Genomic DNA, 19,979 nt, shown 5'->3' on the forward strand with positions numbered 1-19,979 from the left:
AAGTTCATAATAATGCAGTTGACAAGAAAATTAGTTATTTCTGAGATATACATTTTAAAGTAATAACTAGGATTATGACTTATAACATTATACCAGAACACATAATATTTTTAGAAATTTCATGTAATGTCTGAAACATTTATATTAACATATTTCCATACAAATAACCCAATGAAAGTTTAGTATTAGTTGTTTTGTTTGTTTTTTTTTTAATACTGCAGGTTCTTATTAGTCATCAATTTTATACACATCAGTGTATACATATCAATCCCAATCGCCCAATTCAGCACACCACCATCCCCACCCCACCACAGTTTTCCCCCCTTGGTGTCCATATCAAACCCCTGCACCTTGATGGTTGGTTATAGAAGTTGGCTTCTCACTCATAGCAAAGTCTAGGACCCTGGGGTGACTACCACTGTTAAGAACTTTAATAATGCAGAGGCTTCAGTGGAAAAATTTCTGCATTGGGAGTCAGGAGGTCTGGGTTAGTTCCTAGGATCTGTCCTGTGTGGCTGTGTGACTCTGGGGGACATATTTAATCTCTTTGGGCTTCATATTCTTCCCTGCAAGGATGAAGAACTGGGAAAAAGTTATCTCTAAATGCCATCCTATTCTAAAATTCTAAAATAGTGATTCACTGCATGTTGTCTCTCTGCTGGGCCCTGTGCTAGATGTGAGGAATATGAAAATGAAAAAATAATAATAAAAGTTAATGTTTATTGAGTGTTTAAATATGTGCCACAGGTTGAATTAACTATATAGTGTTTTGTTCAGTTCTCAGAATATCCCTGTGAGATCAGGTTTGTCATCAGTTTTACCCGCCTTGTGAAAGGACCATTTCTTGGTCCTCCCTCTGTTTCCCCAGATTGGGCCCCTGCTCTCTTAGACTGACCTGGAGAGCATTGATGTGAGAGAACCACTCTAGGTGCTCTGCCAGGAACACCTCTGCTGTGGCAGTAACTAGGCTGTTGGCTGTTAGATAGGGGTGACTTAAGACATGTAAATAGATCCCCACCCATTTTTTTCTTTAAAAAAAATTTCTACCAAATAGCAAGATTTATTCTAAATCTCCAATAATTAGGACAGTGTGGTATTAGCTCAAGAATAGACACATAGCCCAATGGAGCAGGATAAAGAATATAGAAACAGATCCAAGTATCTCTGAACATTTATTATATGACACTTATTATATTATAAGTGTTATATATGACATTATATTATAAGTGACACTGCATTGCAATGGTTCTGGGGTACTTGGGTCAATTGGATTGAATAGTCATGTGAAAAAAACTGACTTGACTCCTATTTCACACTGTACACAAAAATCACTTAAAATGATTGTAGATCTAAATGTAAATATTAAAATAATCAAACTTCTAGAAGATAACATATAAGAATATCCTCATGATCTTAAGGTAAGCAAAGATTTCTTAAACAGGACACAAAAGTCACTCTAAATATAAAAGAAAAAAATGAGTAAATTGGACTACATTAAAAATAAGAATTTTTGCTCATCAAAATGCACCATTAAAAAGTGAAAAAGGAAGACACAGGGAGGAAAAAGATATTTGCAACATGTACGTTTAACAAAGGATCATGTCTAGAATGTAGAAGGAACCTCTGCAAATCAGTAAGAGAAAGGAAGGCAACCCAATCTAAAAAATGGGCAAAATACTTGAATAGGCAGGTTATAAAAGAGAATATCCAAATGGCCAGTGGACATATGGGAACACGCTCAGGTTCAGTAGACTTAAAGGAAATGCAAGTTAATGTCTCAATGCATTACCACTTCATACCAACCAGAATGGCTAAAAGAAACCAACCAGAAAACCTGACTATACTAAGTTTTGCAAGAATTGGCAAGAATGTAGAGCAACTAGAACTTTCGTGTACTGCTGGTGGGAGTCTAAATTGGAAACCACTTTGAAAAACAGAGAACTTATTAAAGATGAACCTCTACATTGTCTGTAACTCAGTAGTTCAAGTTCTGAGTATATCCCCAATAGAAATACATACATATGTTCACTGAAAGATACATGCAAAAACATTGGTAGCAGTACTGTTCATAATGGCTCCACACTGGAAACAACTCTAATTTCCACCTACAGTAAAAAGGGTAAATAAACTATAACATATTCATATAATAGACTTACTGCGGCAATGAGACGGAAAGAATTCCTGTTTCACCTAAAACGTGATGAATCTTACAAACATAATGAGTTAAAGAAGCTAGACACAAAAGAGAACATAGTATATTATTCCATTTTCACGAATTTAGAAAAAAGGCAAAATAAGCATATGGTTTTAGAAGTCAGAATAGTGGTCACCAATTTGGGGGTGCTGGTAGTGGTCTGTTTCTTGTTCAAGATACTGTTTATACAGGTATTTTCACTTTGAAAATTCATTGAGCTGTGTACTTATTTATGCATTTTTAGTATGAATATTGTAAAAACATTTTTACTAAAAAATTTTAAAAAGCAAGGTAGATTTTAAGATTCTAACTTTGAATTGATAAAAGATTCATATTATTAAAAATTCAAAAAATATAGAAGGGAAATAGTTAAAAAGTCTCCTTCCCATCCCTGTGCCCCAGCCATACAGTTCCCTCCCTCATAGGCAGCCAATGGTATTAGTATTTTTGTGTATCCTTCCAGAGTTATTTTTTTGATATGCAAACAAATAAATATGTAAGTAATTAAACACACACATCTGTTCTCCCCCACCCACCCTTTGTATATGTATGGCAATATTTTGAAAACATTATTCTACAGTCTGCTTTTATCATTTAATTTATCTTAAAAACCTTTCTGTATCAGTACATAAGGAAGTTCCATATGTCTTCTTACAGCTGCATAATGTACTATTGAATGGATGTGCCATGTTTTATTTAACAAGTTCCCCTCCTGATGGGCATTTAGGTTAAATTATTTCTGGTTGAGAAGCTTTCTTGATCCTGATCTATGTTGTGTTACATATCTGTTTTCCCAGGGCTCATACTTTTTACAGCAGTTTGCACAGGTTGATATGTAGTGAAGCAATACTTTATATGAAAGAGAGGGGTAGAAATAAAATAATTTGTCTGCCTCTAAGTTTTTAAAAGGAAGGCTGTCTAAATAATTGGACTGCAGAATTTCAAAGCTAGGAGGGCTGGAAGAGAAGTAATTCTGCACTTCCTTGTGATTGATTTCTTTAAGATTCCGATGAAAAATTAAGATTCTCTCCTTAGAAAAAATGTGCACACATGTAAAATTTTGCATATAAGTTTTGGGGTTGACACACCCCTTGAAATTCCTTTATGGATTCTAGATTAAGAATCTGTTGGGAGGGCTTCCCTAGTGGCACAGAGGTTAAGAATCCGCCTGCCAATGCAGGGGACACGGGTTCAAGCCCTGGTCCGGGAAGATCCCACATACCATGAAGCAACTAAGCCCAAGTGCCACAACTACTGAGCCTGCACTCTAGAGCCCATGAGTGGCAACTACTGAGCCCGCCTGCGCGCATAGAGCCGGTGCTCGGCAACATGAGAAGCCACCGCGATGAGAAGGAGCCCGCGCACCTCAACGAAGAGTAGCCCCCGGTCTCCGGAACTAGGGAAAGCCCGTGCGCAGCAATGAAGACCCAACGCAGCCAAAAATAAGTGAATAAATAAATAAACTTATTAAAAAAAAAAAAAAGAATCTGTTGGGAATTCCCTGGCGGTCCAGTGGTTAGGACTCTGTGCTCTCACTGCCGAGGGCCCAGGTTCAATCCCTGGTCAGGGAACTAAGATCCCACAAGCTGCGCGGCATGGCCAAAAAAAAAAAAAAAATCCTCAAGAATCTGTTATCTAGCATAACCCCATTAATATAAAAATTGAGGGCTTCCCCGGTGGCGCAGTGGTTGAGAATCTGCCTGCCAATGCAGGGGACACGGGTTCGAACCCTGGCCTGGGAAGATCCCACATGCCGCGGAGCAGCTGGGCCCGTGAGCCACAACTACTGAGCCTGCGCGTCTGGAGCCTGTGCTCTGCAACAAGAGAGGCCGCAATAGTGAGAGGCCCGCGCACCGCGATGAAGAGTGGCTCCCACTTGCCGTAACTAGAGAGATTCCTCGCACAGAAACGAAGACCTAACACAGCCAAAAATAAATAAATTAATTAATTAATTAAAAAAAAAAAAAGAATCCTTAAAAAAAAAAATTTGGGAAACTGAGGGCCAGATTTGGAAGGTGAGTCTCAAAACTAGTTAATGGCAGAAGACAGTCACATGTATTTATGTTAAATAATGCCAGCAATATTCCCTCTCCTTTCATTGACTGATGCTACAGCCCAGAGTGTCAAGGGAGGCTGCCCATTCCTTCCCAGGAAAAGTTCAATTTATAGGTAGGGTAACCTGAGAGAAAAATGGTAAACAAATTTAATTGAAAGATTGATTTTTTTAATGTATATATATATCAAGACGGTATGGTTAGAATTTCTTGTACAATAATTTGATTTAGTTTCTTTCTCTTTTGTTTCCTGTTCAGCCCAGGAAGAAGAGGGGAAAAGTGGAAGTGAGACCCATTAATTTGGGGACAGATTATGAATATGGGGTTTTAAACATTCACCTGACTGCATATGATATGGCCCTGGCAGAGAGTTATGCCCAATATGTTCACAACCTCTGCAACCATCTCTCCATTAAAGTCGAGGAAAGGTATGAAAGATGCCTTTGCATGGGATGTTCTTGGTGTGGGTAGTATGCTCTGCTTTATTATTGTTAAATGAAGTTTTGAGATATAATTTACATGTAGTAAAATTCACTCTTTTTAGGTATATAGTTTGCCACAATCAAAATATAGAACAAGTCCATTAAGTTCTTAAAACAAAAAGTTCCTGGGTGCCCAAGGTGTAGTCAATTTCCTCTCTCTTTCCTCTCAAGTCCCTGGCAACCACTGATTGATTTTCTGTCCCTATTGTTTTTAAGTTCTCCAGAATATCATATAAATGGAATCATACAGTAGCTGTTTGTTTCTGGCCTCTTTCACTTAGCATAATGGGTTTAAGATTCATCTGGGGTTTTGCAAGTATTCTGTTGCTGAATAGTATTGCATTAAATGGTGAACCTTAATTGGTTTATGCATTCACCAATTGATATACATTTGGATTGTTTCTAGTTTATTGGTAATTATGAATAAAGCTGCCATAAGCTTTCTCATACCAGTTTTGTAAGGGCATGTGTCTTCCTTCCTCTTCAATAACTACCTAAGCCTGGGATTGTTGGGTTGTATGGTGAATATATGTTTAACTTTATAAGAAACTGCCAAACTTTTTCCAGAGTGGCTGTCCTATTTTGTATTCCCACCATCAGTATATGAGAGTTTCAATAACTCCTTACCCTGGTCAGCACTTGGTTTGTCACATTTTTTTAAAGCTATTCTAGGAGATATATGGTGGTATTTCATAGTGGCTTTATTTTCTTCTTCTTCTTCTTTTTTTTTTTTTTTTTTTTTTGCTGCACTGTGCAGATTGTGGGATCTTAGTTACCTGACCAGGGACTGAACCACTGCCATGGCAGTGAAAGCGCCGAGTCCTAACCACTGGACCACCAGGGAATTCCCCATACAACACTATCTTGATTACAGTAGCTTGATTACTGAAAAAGCAACTTTGTTCTTTATTCAAAATTATTTTGGCTATTTTAGGCCCCTGGGTTTTTCATTAAAATTTTAGAATTAGCTTGTTGATTTCTACAGAAAAGAGCCTGATGGAATTTTGGTGGGGTGTGTTGAATCTGAGGATCAATTTGAGGAGAATTGACATCTATTTTGAGTCCTCTGATCCATTAACATGGTATATCTCCCCATTTATATAGATATTCTTCCCCTCCTCTGCTTTTTACATACTCTTTGGGTTTGCTGGAAAACATAGGGGAGGAGAACTAACATTTACTGACTAGCTATGCCAAGCCAGGCACTTTACATATCTTATCTCAATGTTTGAGAAAGTGTGGGATGCCCTGTGGTTTGCCTTAGATAACATTAAATCACATGGCGAGAAATTTCTTCCCTTTTTAATTCTTTTTAAACCTAATTATGTCAAGGAGAGATTCTTCGTGTTGTGCTGGTATGTCCTTAACACCGCTGAAGTACTTCCTAATCTTTATAAGAAAGAGGGGACCTCAGGTTCAGAGTCTTTGGCAAGCACCACCATCTAGCTAGAATTTTATAACATTGTTTTGTTTTCACTCTATTTATTTTTAGCTTACCTTCTATTTATGTCAACTGATACTTGTTTTTCTATTTATTGTAGTGATATAAAGTCAGGCTTATTGAGGTATAATTTACGTTAGTAAAATTCACCCTTTTAGTGAACAGTTTCTGTGAGTTTTGACAAATGCATGCAGTAGAATAAATACCATCATAATCAGGATATAGAACATTTTCATCATCCCAAGATGATGAAAATCCCTCCCTTTGTAGTCAATCCCTTGTCCCACCCCCAGTCCCTGCAACTATTGATTTATTTTATGTCCTTGTAGTTTTGCCTTTTCCAAAATGTCATATAAATGGAATCATACAGTATTTTTCCATTTGAGTCTGGCTTCCTTCACTTAGCATAATGTATTTGAGATTCATCCATGTTGTTGCCTGTGTCAAGTAGTTTGTTCCTTTTTGTTGCTGAGTAGCATTTCATTGAATGGATGTACCACAGTTTGTTTATTCATTTGAAGGACAGTTGTGTTGTTTCCAGTTTCGGGCAGTTACAAATAGAGCTACTATAAACATGTACAGGTGTTTGTGAGAACAGAAGTTTTCATTTCTCTAGGAGTGTGATTGCTGGGTCAAATGGTAAGAGTGGTGTATTTTTATTTTTATTTAGTTTTAAAATAAATTTATTTATTTATTTATTGGCCGTGTTGGGTCTTCGTCGCTGCACGCGGGCTTTCTCTAGTTGCGGTGAGCAGGGACTACTCTTTGTTGTGGTGAGTGGGCTTCTCCTTGTGGTGGCTTCTCTTGCTGCGGAGCATGGGCTGTAGGTGTGCGGGCTTCAGTAGCTGTGGTGTGCAGGTTCAGTAGGTGTGGTGTGCAGGCTCAGTAGTTGTGGCGCACGGGCTTAGTTGCTCTGCAGCATGTGGGATCTTCCCGGACCAGGGCTCGAACCCGTGTCCCCTGCATTGACAGTCAAATTCTTAACCACTGCACCACCAGGGAAGTCCTGTACTTTTAAATGTGTAAGAAACTGCCAGGCTGTTTTCCACAGTGGCCATACCACTTTTCACTCTAACCAGCAACATGAGTTCCAGTTGTTCCACATCTCAAGTTTCTTTATTTTTAAATTAATTAATTAATTTATGGCTGTGTTGGGTCTTCATTTCTGTGCGAGGGCTTTCTCTAGTTGCGGCAAGTGGGGGCCACTCTTCATCGCAGTGCGCTGGCCTCTCATTATCGCGGCCTCTCTTGTTGCGGAGCACAGGCTCCAGACGCGCAGGCTCAGTAGTTGTGGCTCACGGGCCTAGTTGCTCCACGGCATGTGGGATCTTCCCAGACCAGGGCTCGAACCCATGTCCCCTGCATTGGCAGGCAGATTCTCAACCACTGCGCCACCAGGGAAGCCCTCAAGTTTCTTTTTAAAATTAATTTTTAAGTGAGTTGATTTAAAGAAAAATATTTAATAAATAATAGTTTGGGTGGTGGGTTTGCCATTGTAGCAAGGTAATACGTGGCATCATATGTGGATATGGCAAAAATTATACTTTCTTACTCACTAGATATTAGTATATTCCCATTTTATAGATGAGTAAACCAAGGCTCTGAAAGGCCAAAATTCACAGAACCAGTAAGTTGCCTGGATTTAACCCAGTTCTCCCTGACTCCAGTATTTTTAATTATATAGTATTTTATTTTAAGTCCTTAAGCCAAATTTGAACTTTTAAACCTTTATTACTTAGAGTATAACCGTGCTAAATGTGCTCCTTAGAAGACTGGATAATCAGCTGTGACTTTAGCTCTCACAGCTGATAGTACTTCAATTGTTTTAGGCCTAAAGATGTGCTTTATCTTTTTCTGATGCCCCAGAGACTTGGTTGCTCTTTCAGCACTTGCCATATACCTCTGTCATGTCACTTAGTGCTCTGGGCTGTAATGATCTATTCATGTGCCAGCTCCCTTCCCCCCTGACTAAATGGGGACTTGTGTTCTTCTTCATTTCTTTAGTACCTAGCATAAAGCCTGCCACATGGGGAACATTAAGCCATTCTTGAAAGAATGACAGGTTCTTGAATATGACTACACAATCCAGTTGTGTAGTATACATTTCCTAAAGTTTAATGAAAGTGCTTTTAAGTACTTAATTAAAGAACTGCTGGTTGAGCCTCTTCTTGCTCTGTGGTAGGCATTGGACTAGACATTCTGACTGGAGGATACAAAGGTAAATGCCCAATTTCAAGGAGAGTATGTGTGATGTGTGTGTGCACACATACACACACCAAAAAAAAATAATTATAACATAATGTGGAAGTGATAAGTGAAAGATAAAGTTTAATATCAGTTCAAGGAGGCAGAGTAGCATAATTTAGAGCAATGCTTCTCAAAATACCACTCTGCGAAGATATTAGGAGCTTATGCCAAAATGTACATTAACGCTTTGCTTCCTTCATCAAGAAACTCTTGCTATTGAAAACAAAATGTTGATTGAATTAAAGTGTGTTTACTGACTGTTTCATGCTTCTTATCTTGTCTTGAACTGATAACAAGCAGTTTGCTTACCAGCAGCTTGTCTTTGGATCACACTTTGAGTAACAAGTGGTTAAGAGTAAAAGCTCTGGAATCAAACTGTCTGCATTTAAATCCTAGTTCTACCAGTTATTAGCAATCTGACCTTGAGAAATTCTGAACCTCAGTTTCTTTGTCTTCATAATGGGGATGATAATTTTCCTATTTCTTTGAGTTCTGAAAATTAAATAAGAAAATATATAATAGCACTTAACGTTATAAACACTCTGTAAATAATATTATTGTTATTAGTAATTAATGAGATGTTTTTCAGCTGGCAGGGGTTAGGGGTAGCATCTCAGACGTGGTGGTGGCAAAGAGGCATTAAATGCCATTTACAGAATGTTATCATACCTACAGTGGATCAGCTCCTTGGAATAGTGTTTTAAATTTTCAGAAGGACTTTTAAAAATATTTTGTTTTTAATACCCTACTGTGAAAAGCTCTGGCTGCATTTGAGTAAAGGCAGGCAAGCAGTAACATTTGTTGAGCACCTACTATCCTAACAGCCAGCCACTCTGCTAAATACGTTTTTTGTATATTATTTTACTTAATTCATACAAGCACCTTGCCATAGTGGATCAAAGCATTGATTCTGGAGCCAGACTGCTTAGGTTTTGCTCTTGTTCTGCTACATTCTTACTGTGTGACATTGGGCAGTTTCCTTAACCTCTTTGTGTCTTGGTTTCCTTATTTGTAAAATGAGGTTAATAAAAGTACCTATCTAATAAAGCTACTGTGAAAATTAAGGGAGTTAATATATTTAAAATGCTTACAACTAAGTCCAGAAACTGTTGGCTGCTATTATTATTGTTGTTATTATTATTATTAATATAATAAAAGCTTGCCTATAGTCATAAGTGGCAAGGTCTGGATTTGAACCCACTTCTTTTCCTCCAAATTCGTAATTCCCTCTAACTGGTCCTCCACACTGCTTTTGGTGTAATCTTACTAGAATGGAAATATGATCATGTCGCTCTCATGCTTAAATTCCTTCCATGGCCTCCCATTCCTTTAGGATCAAAATAAAAGTTTCTCACATACCTTGCTAGGTGCTCCATGGCCTGGGCTTGCCTCTCTCACCTTAACTCACACTTCTCTCTCCCTCTCCTTCTATCTCCAGTTACACTGACTTTGTTTTTTGTCCTTTCCCACCTCAGGACCTTTGCATGTGCTCTCTAAAGCCTAGAATACTCTTTCCCCTTCAGCTAATCAACCCCTATTTTTTTCTTAGGCTTTATTTTAAATGTCACTTCTTCAGAGAACCTCATTAAGTTAGGTCTTTATGTTATATATTTAGGAGAAGTAAAGGGTATATTCTTCCCTGGTGGCGCAGTGGTTAAGAATCCGCCTGCCAATGCAGGGGACACGGGTTCAAGCCCTGGTCCAGGAAGATCCCACATGCCGCAGAGCAACTGAGCCCATGTGCCACAACTACTGAGCCTGTGCTCTAGAGCCCGTGAGCCACAACTACTTAGCCTGCGTGGCACAGCTACTGAAGCCTGTGCACCTAGAGCCTGTGCTCTGCAACAAGAGAAGCCACCGCAATGAGAAACCCGCGCACCACAACGAAGAGTAGCCCCCACTCGCTGCAACTAGAGAAATCCCGCGCGCAGCAATGAAGACCCAACACAGCCAAAAATAAATAAGTAAAATAAATAAATTTATTTTTTAAAAAAAGGGTATATAACTTCCTTTTCAAAATGCTCATTCCTTACCCTCATAATTACTTGACTATTATTAGACTCTAAGATATGTAAGGCAGGGATTGTTTCTGTCTTCATCAGCAGTCACGCTAAGACCTTGCCCAGTACCTGACACATAGTAGGCACTGAATGAATATTTGTTGACTTGGATTGAGTTCCAATAGGCATGAACATGAATTCTAGGTTAACAGAATGAATGACGTGCTGCTTTTTGCCTCTTTCCTGGTTCTTTGCTCCAAATAGTAGAGCATAAAGAGATGTTCATTTTTAGCAATTCACTTCTCTGCACTGATTGAGGTTTTCAGACCATCATATCAGGCATTCTTACTGCCCAGCTTTTCAGAGATAAAATGATTTTCTTTTCTTCTGATTTTCATTTTATCTTGATCCATTTTTCCTTTAGTAGTTGGGGGTAGGGCCCTGACCTTGAGATGGAATTGAGCGGGGGAGCTGTGTGCTAGCTTTTGTTCTATAAATGGTCTGCCTTGCTGCAGCTGCAGCTCACCCAGAAGATGAGAGGAAGGGGCCTCTCCTGTGGGTCCTTTAATTTGCCTGCATCCCTTGCTGAGCAGGTGTCTGGAGAGATGGAAATCTTACTCATCTGGGAGCAGTTTCCAAGCCTGAAGCTGACCCAGCTCCTGTTCTCCGTGGAGAGTAAAAGCATCATTCATCATCATTCTCTGTAAGGCTGCTCTTTCCTTTTTTTTTTTTTTAATCCACTTACATTTTTTTAAATGGAGGTATAACTTATATATAGTAGAGTCCACAGATTCTAAGTTCCCTAGGATCCCAGCAGGGTCCCTTGGGTCCTATCTCAGCAGTAGTCTTAAAAGCTAGCACTATTTTGTCATGTTAGGTTGACTTTTGAAATTCAACTACTTCATTTCTTCCCTTCTGTTTTTTTTTGTTGTTGTTTTAAAATATTTATTTATTTATTTATTTATTTATTTTGGCTGTGCTGGGTCTTAGTTGCGGCATGCGGGATCTTCATTGCGGCCTGTGGGATCTTTTTCTAGTCGCAGCGTGCGGACTTCTTAGTTGCGGCATGCGAACTCTTAGTTGCAGCACACATGCGGGATCTAGTTCCCTGACCAGGGATCAAACCCGGGCCCCCTGCATTGGGAGCGTGGAGTCTTACCCACTGGACCACCAGGGAAGTCCCTTCCCTTCTGTTTTTACTATCTGATCATCCAAGTAATGTTTATTGCAGAAAATTTGGGAAGTACAGAAAAGAGTAGATACTAAAGAAAAAGATACCTATACTCTTACTACTCAAAGGCCTATTCTACTTTGAAATGACTAGAGTTCTCAGTATTTTTTTTTATCGAACTATGTCTGGTTTTTCTGTTGGTTCTCTTCGAGGGCCTCATACCTCCTTACTTTTGTAGAATGCCGTTTTTTGGAATGGCAAACATCTATGTTCATTCTTTACATCTTGATAAAGCCCTACCTCACCTATGAAGCCTTCCCCAAGCTCTCCCCCTTCTCTCCCTCTTGTCCCTGTAACGTTTGGTACATACCTATATTGCCTTTGTCTTCCTGTAGTGCAGATGTTTGTGTACATACCTGTCTCTCCAAAACACTCTTAGCAAGCTCCTTGAAAGCATAGACTGCATAGTGCCCACCAGACTGCCTAGGACAGAACAGGATCTCAGTAAATGTTTGTTGAAAGAGTGAATGAATGAATAAACAAATCAATGGAATCTTGTAAGTGTTGAGGAATAAAATGCATGTTTAGTGGCAAGAATGAACAATTCTCACTTTATTCAGTCTTATCTGTGGAATATCAAAAAGGAAAAAGAGCATTTTAGAGTGCTGTTTACTTTTCTGAAAGCTTTTACATAATTACCTTATTTGATTTTCCATAACAAGTCTATGAATGCATCCCAATTTTTTTTTTTTTTGGCTGCACCACATAGCATTTGGGATCTTAGTTCCCCGACCAGGGGTCGAACCCATGCTCCCTGCAGTGGAAGCATGGAGTTTTAACTACCGGACTGCCAGGGAAGTCCCCAATTTTTTTATATAAGGAAGTTATTACCAAAGGTAAATTTGAAGAGATTGTGCTATAAAATGGAAGGGGATGTTATTTAGGGAGGCTATCTGGAAGTTTGAAGTACCTGGCATTTACTCACTGTTTATAAGGGCAAGGAAATTGGCATTTGTAGGCACAGTATGCCTGGCAAATTACTTATGTAATCTTATTTAATTATTGCTACAACCCTATGAACTAGGTATTATTATCTTCATTTAATAGCTGAAGAAACTACGACTCAGAGAGCTGAATTAGTTTGTCCAAGGTCAAATAGGTAGTAAGTGGCAAAGCCAACATTTAAATCCAGTACTGACTCTCATGTTTCTAATCCATTTTCCGTTACGCCAAACTTCTTTTAGTAGCAGTCTGTAGAGGGCCATGCTCCTTACTCTTAATTGATGAAGCTTTGTGTGGCATGAAAATTCAGCAATCCTACTGTTGTTATTATTATTCCATTTATCTTCAGTTTGAGGAATTTTTGATAAGATGAACAAAACACTAATACCATATTTCTGTGTAGCCATCAGTCCTATCTCATCACCATATCTGATTCTCACAATAGTCTATTGATATAAACCTAGATTATAATCCCCTTTATACATGGAGAAACTGAGGCCCAGAGTGGGAAGGGACTTGCCTAAGTAAATATTGCTAATAAGTGACAGGGCCAAGACTTGACCCCAAGTCCAGCACTCTTTACTGTGGCATGTAGATCTGCTGAAGCCGATTGTAGTGAGCAGAGACTCTACAACAATGGTTCTTAACCTGGGGACGTTTAACAATGTCTGGAGATAATTTTGATTGTTATCACTTCGGGGGTACTACTGGCACTTTCTGGGTGTAGAGGTTAGGGATGCATACTCCAGCCCCCACAACAAGAATTATCTGTTCTAAAGGGTCAGTAGTGCTGATGTTGAGAAATCCTGCTCTAGAACTGGAGCAGGGGACTTCCCTGGCAGTCCAGTGGTTAAGACTCCGCGCTTCCATCGCAGGGGACACAGGTTCGATCCCTGGTCGGGAACTAAGATCCCACATGCCGCACAACACGGGCAAAAAATTTAAAAATAAAATAAAAATAGAACTGGAGCAGGATTGGGTTTCGTGCCTTGTTTCTTCAGAAGAGGTGAAATACCCAAGGTTAGCCTCCAAAGTGTACCTAGTGATGAGCTTGATTCTTTTAGAACTGGCTATTCTTTAGTAGCAGTAAATACTTAGTAATCACCAGGTTTTATTCAGAGTGTTATATTAGGCATGACTGGGGATGCAGAAAAGTATTAGACATGGTCTGTCCCCTCACGGAGTTTAGAGATTTCTGGAGGAGGCATAAGAGGATCTGGTTACTTTGCCCCTGGCTGAAGATAAACAGCCTTAGATTGCAGGAGCTACTGCATGCAGTAGTGGCTGTACTCAGGGACTACCCTGACTGAAGTGGTGCTGCTGGCTTAAGGGAACCCTCCCAATAGCTGACTCTTCCTTCCCACAGTTATGCGTTGCCCACCAAAACCGTGGAGGTGTTGCAGTTGCAGGACCAAGGCAGCAAAATGCTCCTGGACTCAGTTCTCACCACCCATGAGCGAGTGGTTCAGGTAGGTACTCTGGGAGAAATTTGAAATGTATTTGCCTCTCCTGGTTCTTTTCTCTATCCCGATCTCTCGGTTGAGCTTCAAACCTGCTATCCAGTTGTCTACTGGGTTTCTCCACTAAGATGTTCCACAGGTGCCCTCACTCAGTGTATACAAAACTAATTGTAGAGGGACTGATGTTTTTTTCCTGTAATCCTCCTCACCTTTGAGCTTAATGCTTGACCCTTCTTTGCCCTTGGGTATCCATTCATTCTCCAAATTCAGTGGCTTCTACCCCTTAAAATCTTTCAGATCCATCCACTTTGCTTTACGCTCATATCAATGTGATCATGTCATTTTCCCGCCTAGAACCCCTCAGTGGCTCCCCTTTCGCTCTGTACCCATTAGCAGTCACTCCTCTTTCCCCATCCCCCCAGGTCCTGGCAGCCACTAATCTGCTTTCCACTTCTATGGTTTTATCTCTTCTAGGCATTTCTTCAAATGGAATTATATAAAATATGGCCTTTTATATCTAGCTTCTTTCACTTAGCATAATGTTTTCAAGGTTCATCCATGTTGTAGCATGTATCAGTATTTCATTCCTTTTTACTGCCAAGTAATATTCCAATGTATGGCTGTCACCCCTTTTTGATCCACTCAAGAAACATATCAGGAAGGTAACCAGAGGGATGTTAAGGTAGTAACACCCTAAATCTATGTTAAATTTTTAAATAATTAAAGTACTTACAATCTTAGTTCTTTAAATATTATCAGGAATAAATTATTTGAGCTACATTTTATGACAGCTCTAACTTGCCACTGAGGCTCACAGGATAAAGTTTGAACTCTTTTGATTAGCACCTAAGTGCCTTCATGTTACTCCTCCTGCTTTTCTTCTTCGCACCCCCTTTCATTCGGGCCACACATGGCACTAGTTTTAATTCCCTAGTACTGTGCTATTCCTCCACGTTTTACTGAATATTGCTTCCTCTGCCTTAAAAAAAACTCCACACTACTGTTGAATTCTCCCGATTTACTCCTGTATTTCAAGACTCTAACCAGATGTTACCTCTTTTGGAAGCTTTTTCTGACCCTCCTGATTGTTAGGTAGGTGTTTGTCTTGTGGGGTCCTATAGCCCCCTGCATGCCCTTCTACCACATATCTGATTTAACTCTGGATTTTCAGCACAGGGTCTGACAACAACAGGTCCTGGTCTATGTGGGTAAACCTGAGTTGATTCAGAAAGTCATCCTGGACTTGACTTCTTGATCCATTTATGACATTCATTGCCTACAAAAGCAGATATTGGCCATGACCATCTTAGTAACCAGACAACTTGGCAGATCAGCAAGAGAAATCCTGGAAAGTCTGGGCTCCAAAACCAGCTCTGGGTGTTAATCCTTCACCCAAAGGCCCTCTAGCTCTGCTGGAGCTGACATTTGAGCCCTTGCCATGTCTGCCCAATAACCTAGGTTTCAGTGCCTCTCTTAGAGCATCTTCTTTCCTTTTGCAGATCAGCGGTTTGAGTGCTACATTTGCAGAGATTTTCTTGGAAATAATCCAAAGCAATCTTCCTGAAGGAGTCAAACTGTCAGTGAGGGAGGTAGGTGCTAATTTGAGAAGAGGCCCGCTGGTGGGCTCAAAATATGGAATAGAAAATCTGGACTGGCTGGCTTTAGAAACAGAAAGACATGTGAATAATTTAGCCCAGATAATAATAATCAGGAAAGGTGTGCAGGCTGCTTTACCGTGATCATTATTCTGGCTTTTCCAGTGCATCAGGGATGATGCTTTATAGACCATGGAAGTTGAACTCCATCACAGCATCCTGATGTTAGGGGTGAGCCCATTACACCCACAAATTCCCTCCCTTGAGGCAGTTGTATAGCAGAAAGAACATGATTTACGATCACATACAGTGTAATTAAACAGAACACAAATAGGGAAATGTACTTAAGGCAGGGAGAAAGTCCAATTCAACTTTGAATCCTTGATACCTAATATAAGTCTGGTACATAGTAGCTACGCAGTAAAAGTTAGTTGAATCTAAATCATTTTCTACAGAGCTGGCTGATGGATCCTTTTCTGATGCTGGGCATATCTGAGTAACTCTGTAGTAATTCCCTCTTATCTTCTTTTTCTTCTCCTCAGCACACTGAAGAAGACTTCAAAGGAAGGTTCAAAGCTCGGCCAGAACTGGAAGAACTGCTAGCCAAGTTGAACTAGCTCACTGCAGACCCTTTCATGCCAGCACTGGTGATACTGAGTGGCAACAGGAAGAGCTTCCTGGGTGGCCAAAGTTAAGCAGGAGACCCTGACCCTCAATATCATAAGTACCCATCTCTACAACCAGGAGTGCCTCCTCTCCTCTATGGAGGAGTGCTTGCCGATTGTCACCACTTTCCTTTGAGCCAACCCTAGGTATCTTCCATCTAATAAAAATCTGCTGTTGATGGATGTGTGTGTATGTGAGAAGTCAGTCCATCCTGTCGAGTATATTTAACTAAGGGATTCAATTTCTCTTTGCCTGGTGCTTTAGCACATAAGCATGTCCCCCTTCAGTATTTCTCCAATTAGAGTGAACTCATCCTTTAAATCAACCTGGCATGGAGTCCCTTTAGTGAAGCAGACAATCATAAGTAAACTCTCTGTGGATAGAAGGCATAGGGAGGGAGATTTTGTATATGAAAAAACCCTCCAGATAGGATCAGGGTCTGTCCATAAGTGAAAAAAAAGTACCTTGTGGGGTAGTGAGTGACCTGTCACAAGTATGCAGGTAGATGTTACATAACTGCAAATTAGGGTTGCCTGGAATGAGTTTAAGCAAAGAATTAAAGGTTGATCTTGGTCACGTGTCAGAAAACTACTACTTGTGAGCCAAATCCCAACAACTGCCTATGTGCTTTTTAAAAATAACTTATTGAGGTGAAATTCACATGTCACAGAATGAACCATTTTAAAGTGAATAATTCAGTGGTATTTAATGCATTTGCAGTGTTGTGCAACCTCTATCCAGCTCCAAAACCCCATTGCCTGTTTTTGTAAATAAAGGTTTATTGGAACAGAGCCCTGCTCATTCATTTACACATTGTCTGTGGCTGCTTTTATGCTACAATGGCAGAGTTGAGTGGCTGTGACAGAGACTGTTAAGCTAAAACATTTTTACATGGTCCTTTATAAAAATAGTTTGTCAAACCCTGATCCAAGTCATTGGTTCTCAAACTTAAGCATACATCAGAATCACCTGCAAGGCTTTTTTAAAAATTTATTTATTTATTTATTTATGGCTATGTTGGGTCTTCGTTGCTGCACGGGCTTTCTCTAGTTGTGCTGAGTGGGGACTACTCTTCATTGAGGTGTGCAGGTTTCTCATTGCGGTGGCTTGTCTTGTTGCAGAGTATGGGCTCTAGGTGCACGGGCTTCACTAGTTGTGGCACATGGGCTTCAGTAGTTGTGGCTCGCGGGCTTTAGAGTGCAGGCTCAGCAGTTGTGGCACACGGGCTCAGTTGCTCCGTGGCGTGTGGGATCTTCCAGACCAGGGCTGGAACCCATGTCTCCTGCATTGGCAGGCGGATTCTTAACCGCTGTGCCGCCGGAGAAGCCCCTGCACGGCCTTTTTTTTTTTTTTTTTTATAATATCTCTGTTTGGATCCACGTTTCTCACAATTTTTTTTAAAATTAATTTTATTTATTTATTTTTGGCTGTGTTGGGTCTTCATTTCTGTGCGAGGGCTTTCTCTAGTTGCGGCAAGCGGGGGCCACTCTTCATCGTGGTGCGCGGGCCTCTCACTATCATGGCCTCTCTTGTTGCGGAGCACAGGCTCCAGACGCGCAGGCTCAGTAGTTGTGGCTCATGGGCCTAGTTGCTCCGCGGCATGTGGGATCTTCCCAGACCAGGGCTCGAACCCGTGTCCCCTGCATTAGCAGGCAGATTCTCAACCACTGCGCCACCAGGGAAGCCCCCCTGCACGGCTTTTTAAAACACAACTTACTAGGCTCCATCCCCAGATTTTCTGACTTAGGAGATCTTGAGCAAGGGTGATGCTGCTGCTGGTCCAGAGTTACCTCCTTCAGAACCACTAGTCTAAGTTGACCTCTAATGTTTTTCCTATTCTGAGCACTAGTGCATTCATACTTTTGTACAAAATAGCTATAATTTATTGAGCTAGACCCTATGCTAGGTACTACATTAGCTCTAATCCTCACACCAGTTTTTCAGGGTGTATATATGAGTGTGCGTGTGGATAGTAACCGTGAGTATCTGAGTGTGAGTGTATCTCACTCACATTTATTGAGCCCTAATTTGCTATATACTTTATACAGATTATCCTTGATATTGATGGTATTATCTCAGTCTTACAGGTGGAGAAACTGAGGTTTGGAGAGATGAAGTGACTTCCTAGGGTCACACAGTTATTAAGTGGCAGACCCTGTCCCCCACTACTTTTCTGGGATACCCCTGCATAGAGGTCTGTGGGAGCATAGAGCATTCTTAGCATTGTGTGTACTTTTCTGAAACTCATCAGTTTCAGTCCTGAAGTTATTTTGTTTTTTTCGACTTGGTTTCCAAAGGCAACAAGAGGAAACTCAGATTTCCTCTCAAGGTGTAACACTAAGGGAGGGCTGTCAAGATAGCAGGTGCCTTCAGTTAAAATGCTTTTCTGAATTCAAACTGAAGGCTCAGCAGGCCAGGACTTACAAGTGAACCCCATTGGGAGTGTGGGCAGAATTTGCCAGGTGAGGACTGATATTTTGGTTGCAGAATTGCTCATTGCTGAGTCTCCTTTAGGGAAGATGAAAGAGCAGCAGCTAATGGATGAGTATAAAGTTGGAGGATGTGTAGGGACTTGAAGATAAAAAGGTGAATAAACGCATGTATACACACAGACACAAGCTGCCTCCATATCATGTGGGCAATGGGCAATGTCATGTGGACCCCATTTAGGAGTCTGGAATACAGTGGTATTTTCCAGTTGCCCATCTTTCCTTGTTATTAATTTGTGAAAGCAAGATGTAAGGTTTCATAAATTGACAAGATATTAGAGCTAAGGGACCTTGGAACCCAGCCAGCCTAAAGCAAGTGCAGGTTAGGGGCCCAGGAAGGGCAGTGCTTTACTCAAGGTGACAGGGCACCTCATTGGCAGAGCTGGGAGCAGGATTCAGATCTCTTGATTCCCAGTGCATCCCTTTCCATTACATCACTGAGGGATGAGTCAGGCTTCTCTCTTAAACAGGAGGCTGCTGGGTTCTGTCACCTTGGAGCTCTTGTGTCACTGACCTAGTTGATTTATCCTCTCACCAGAGCCAAAGGGCTTTTGTTGCTCATGATTAGTCTGACCTGAAACAAGTGGAAATTGCTCATAATGCCTTATCCTGGTAAGAGGGACAGATATTCTGATTGCTAGAACCTCAGAGTTACAAAACAATTATAAGCTTCATTTGGTTTTCCAGAGGGAAATGAACTTCCCTAGGATCACATGGCAGTGAAATCAAATGGAATGCAAATCTCTGGGCTCTAGGTTGAAAATACCGTCCCCTCCCTTCCTGAGACAACCTACAATATTAAAAAGAAAAGAGGCAGACAAACCTGAGCTATTCCTAATTTCTACATTTATTAGTTTTGAGGCCTCAGGTGAGTTGTTTTAACCTCATTAAGCCTCAGTTTTCTGATCTGTAAAGTGAGGATAATCCCTTGTAGGAGCTTGAGATGGAGATGATGTATAAAATGGGCAAGCATGTGCTCAGTAAATGTTAGATTACTTTCCCATCTAAACTTCACTATACATTTTTTTTTAAAGTTTGTTTGTTTATTTATTTATTTATTTAGGCTGCGTCGGGTCTTAGTTGCAGCACATGGGATCTTCCTTGCAGCATGTGGGATCTTTGGTCGCGGCGTGCGGGCTTCTCTCTGGTTGTGGTGCACAGGCTCCAGGGCATGCAGA

At 40.5% G+C, this 19,979-nt stretch overlaps 1 protein-coding gene across 2 annotated transcripts in view; it reads left to right on the forward strand.

Annotated features, from left to right (window-relative positions):
• The window catches only part of MRPL48 (mitochondrial ribosomal protein L48), a 51,002-nt gene extending 33,879 nt beyond the window's left edge, over positions 1 to 17,123 (forward strand). Inside the window, exons 5-8 of one of the 2 annotated variants that reach the window (XM_007173711.2) lie at positions 4,507 to 4,676; positions 13,958 to 14,060; positions 15,551 to 15,640; positions 16,189 to 17,123. In XM_007173711.2, coding sequence (XP_007173773.1) covers positions 4,507 to 4,676; positions 13,958 to 14,060; positions 15,551 to 15,640; positions 16,189 to 16,263 — 438 coding nt within the window. In that variant the 3' untranslated portion in view covers positions 16,264 to 17,123. The remainder of the gene's footprint in view (positions 1 to 4,506; positions 4,677 to 13,957; positions 14,061 to 15,550; positions 15,641 to 16,188) is intronic. The other variant, XM_057553910.1, reaches the window with a different exon arrangement.
• Positions 17,124 to 19,979: the final 2,856 nt, after the last annotated feature.

Source organism: Balaenoptera acutorostrata, chromosome 9, assembly GCF_949987535.1.
Source record: "Balaenoptera acutorostrata chromosome 9, mBalAcu1.1, whole genome shotgun sequence".
NCBI classification, from domain to species: domain Eukaryota; kingdom Metazoa; phylum Chordata; class Mammalia; order Artiodactyla; family Balaenopteridae; genus Balaenoptera; species Balaenoptera acutorostrata.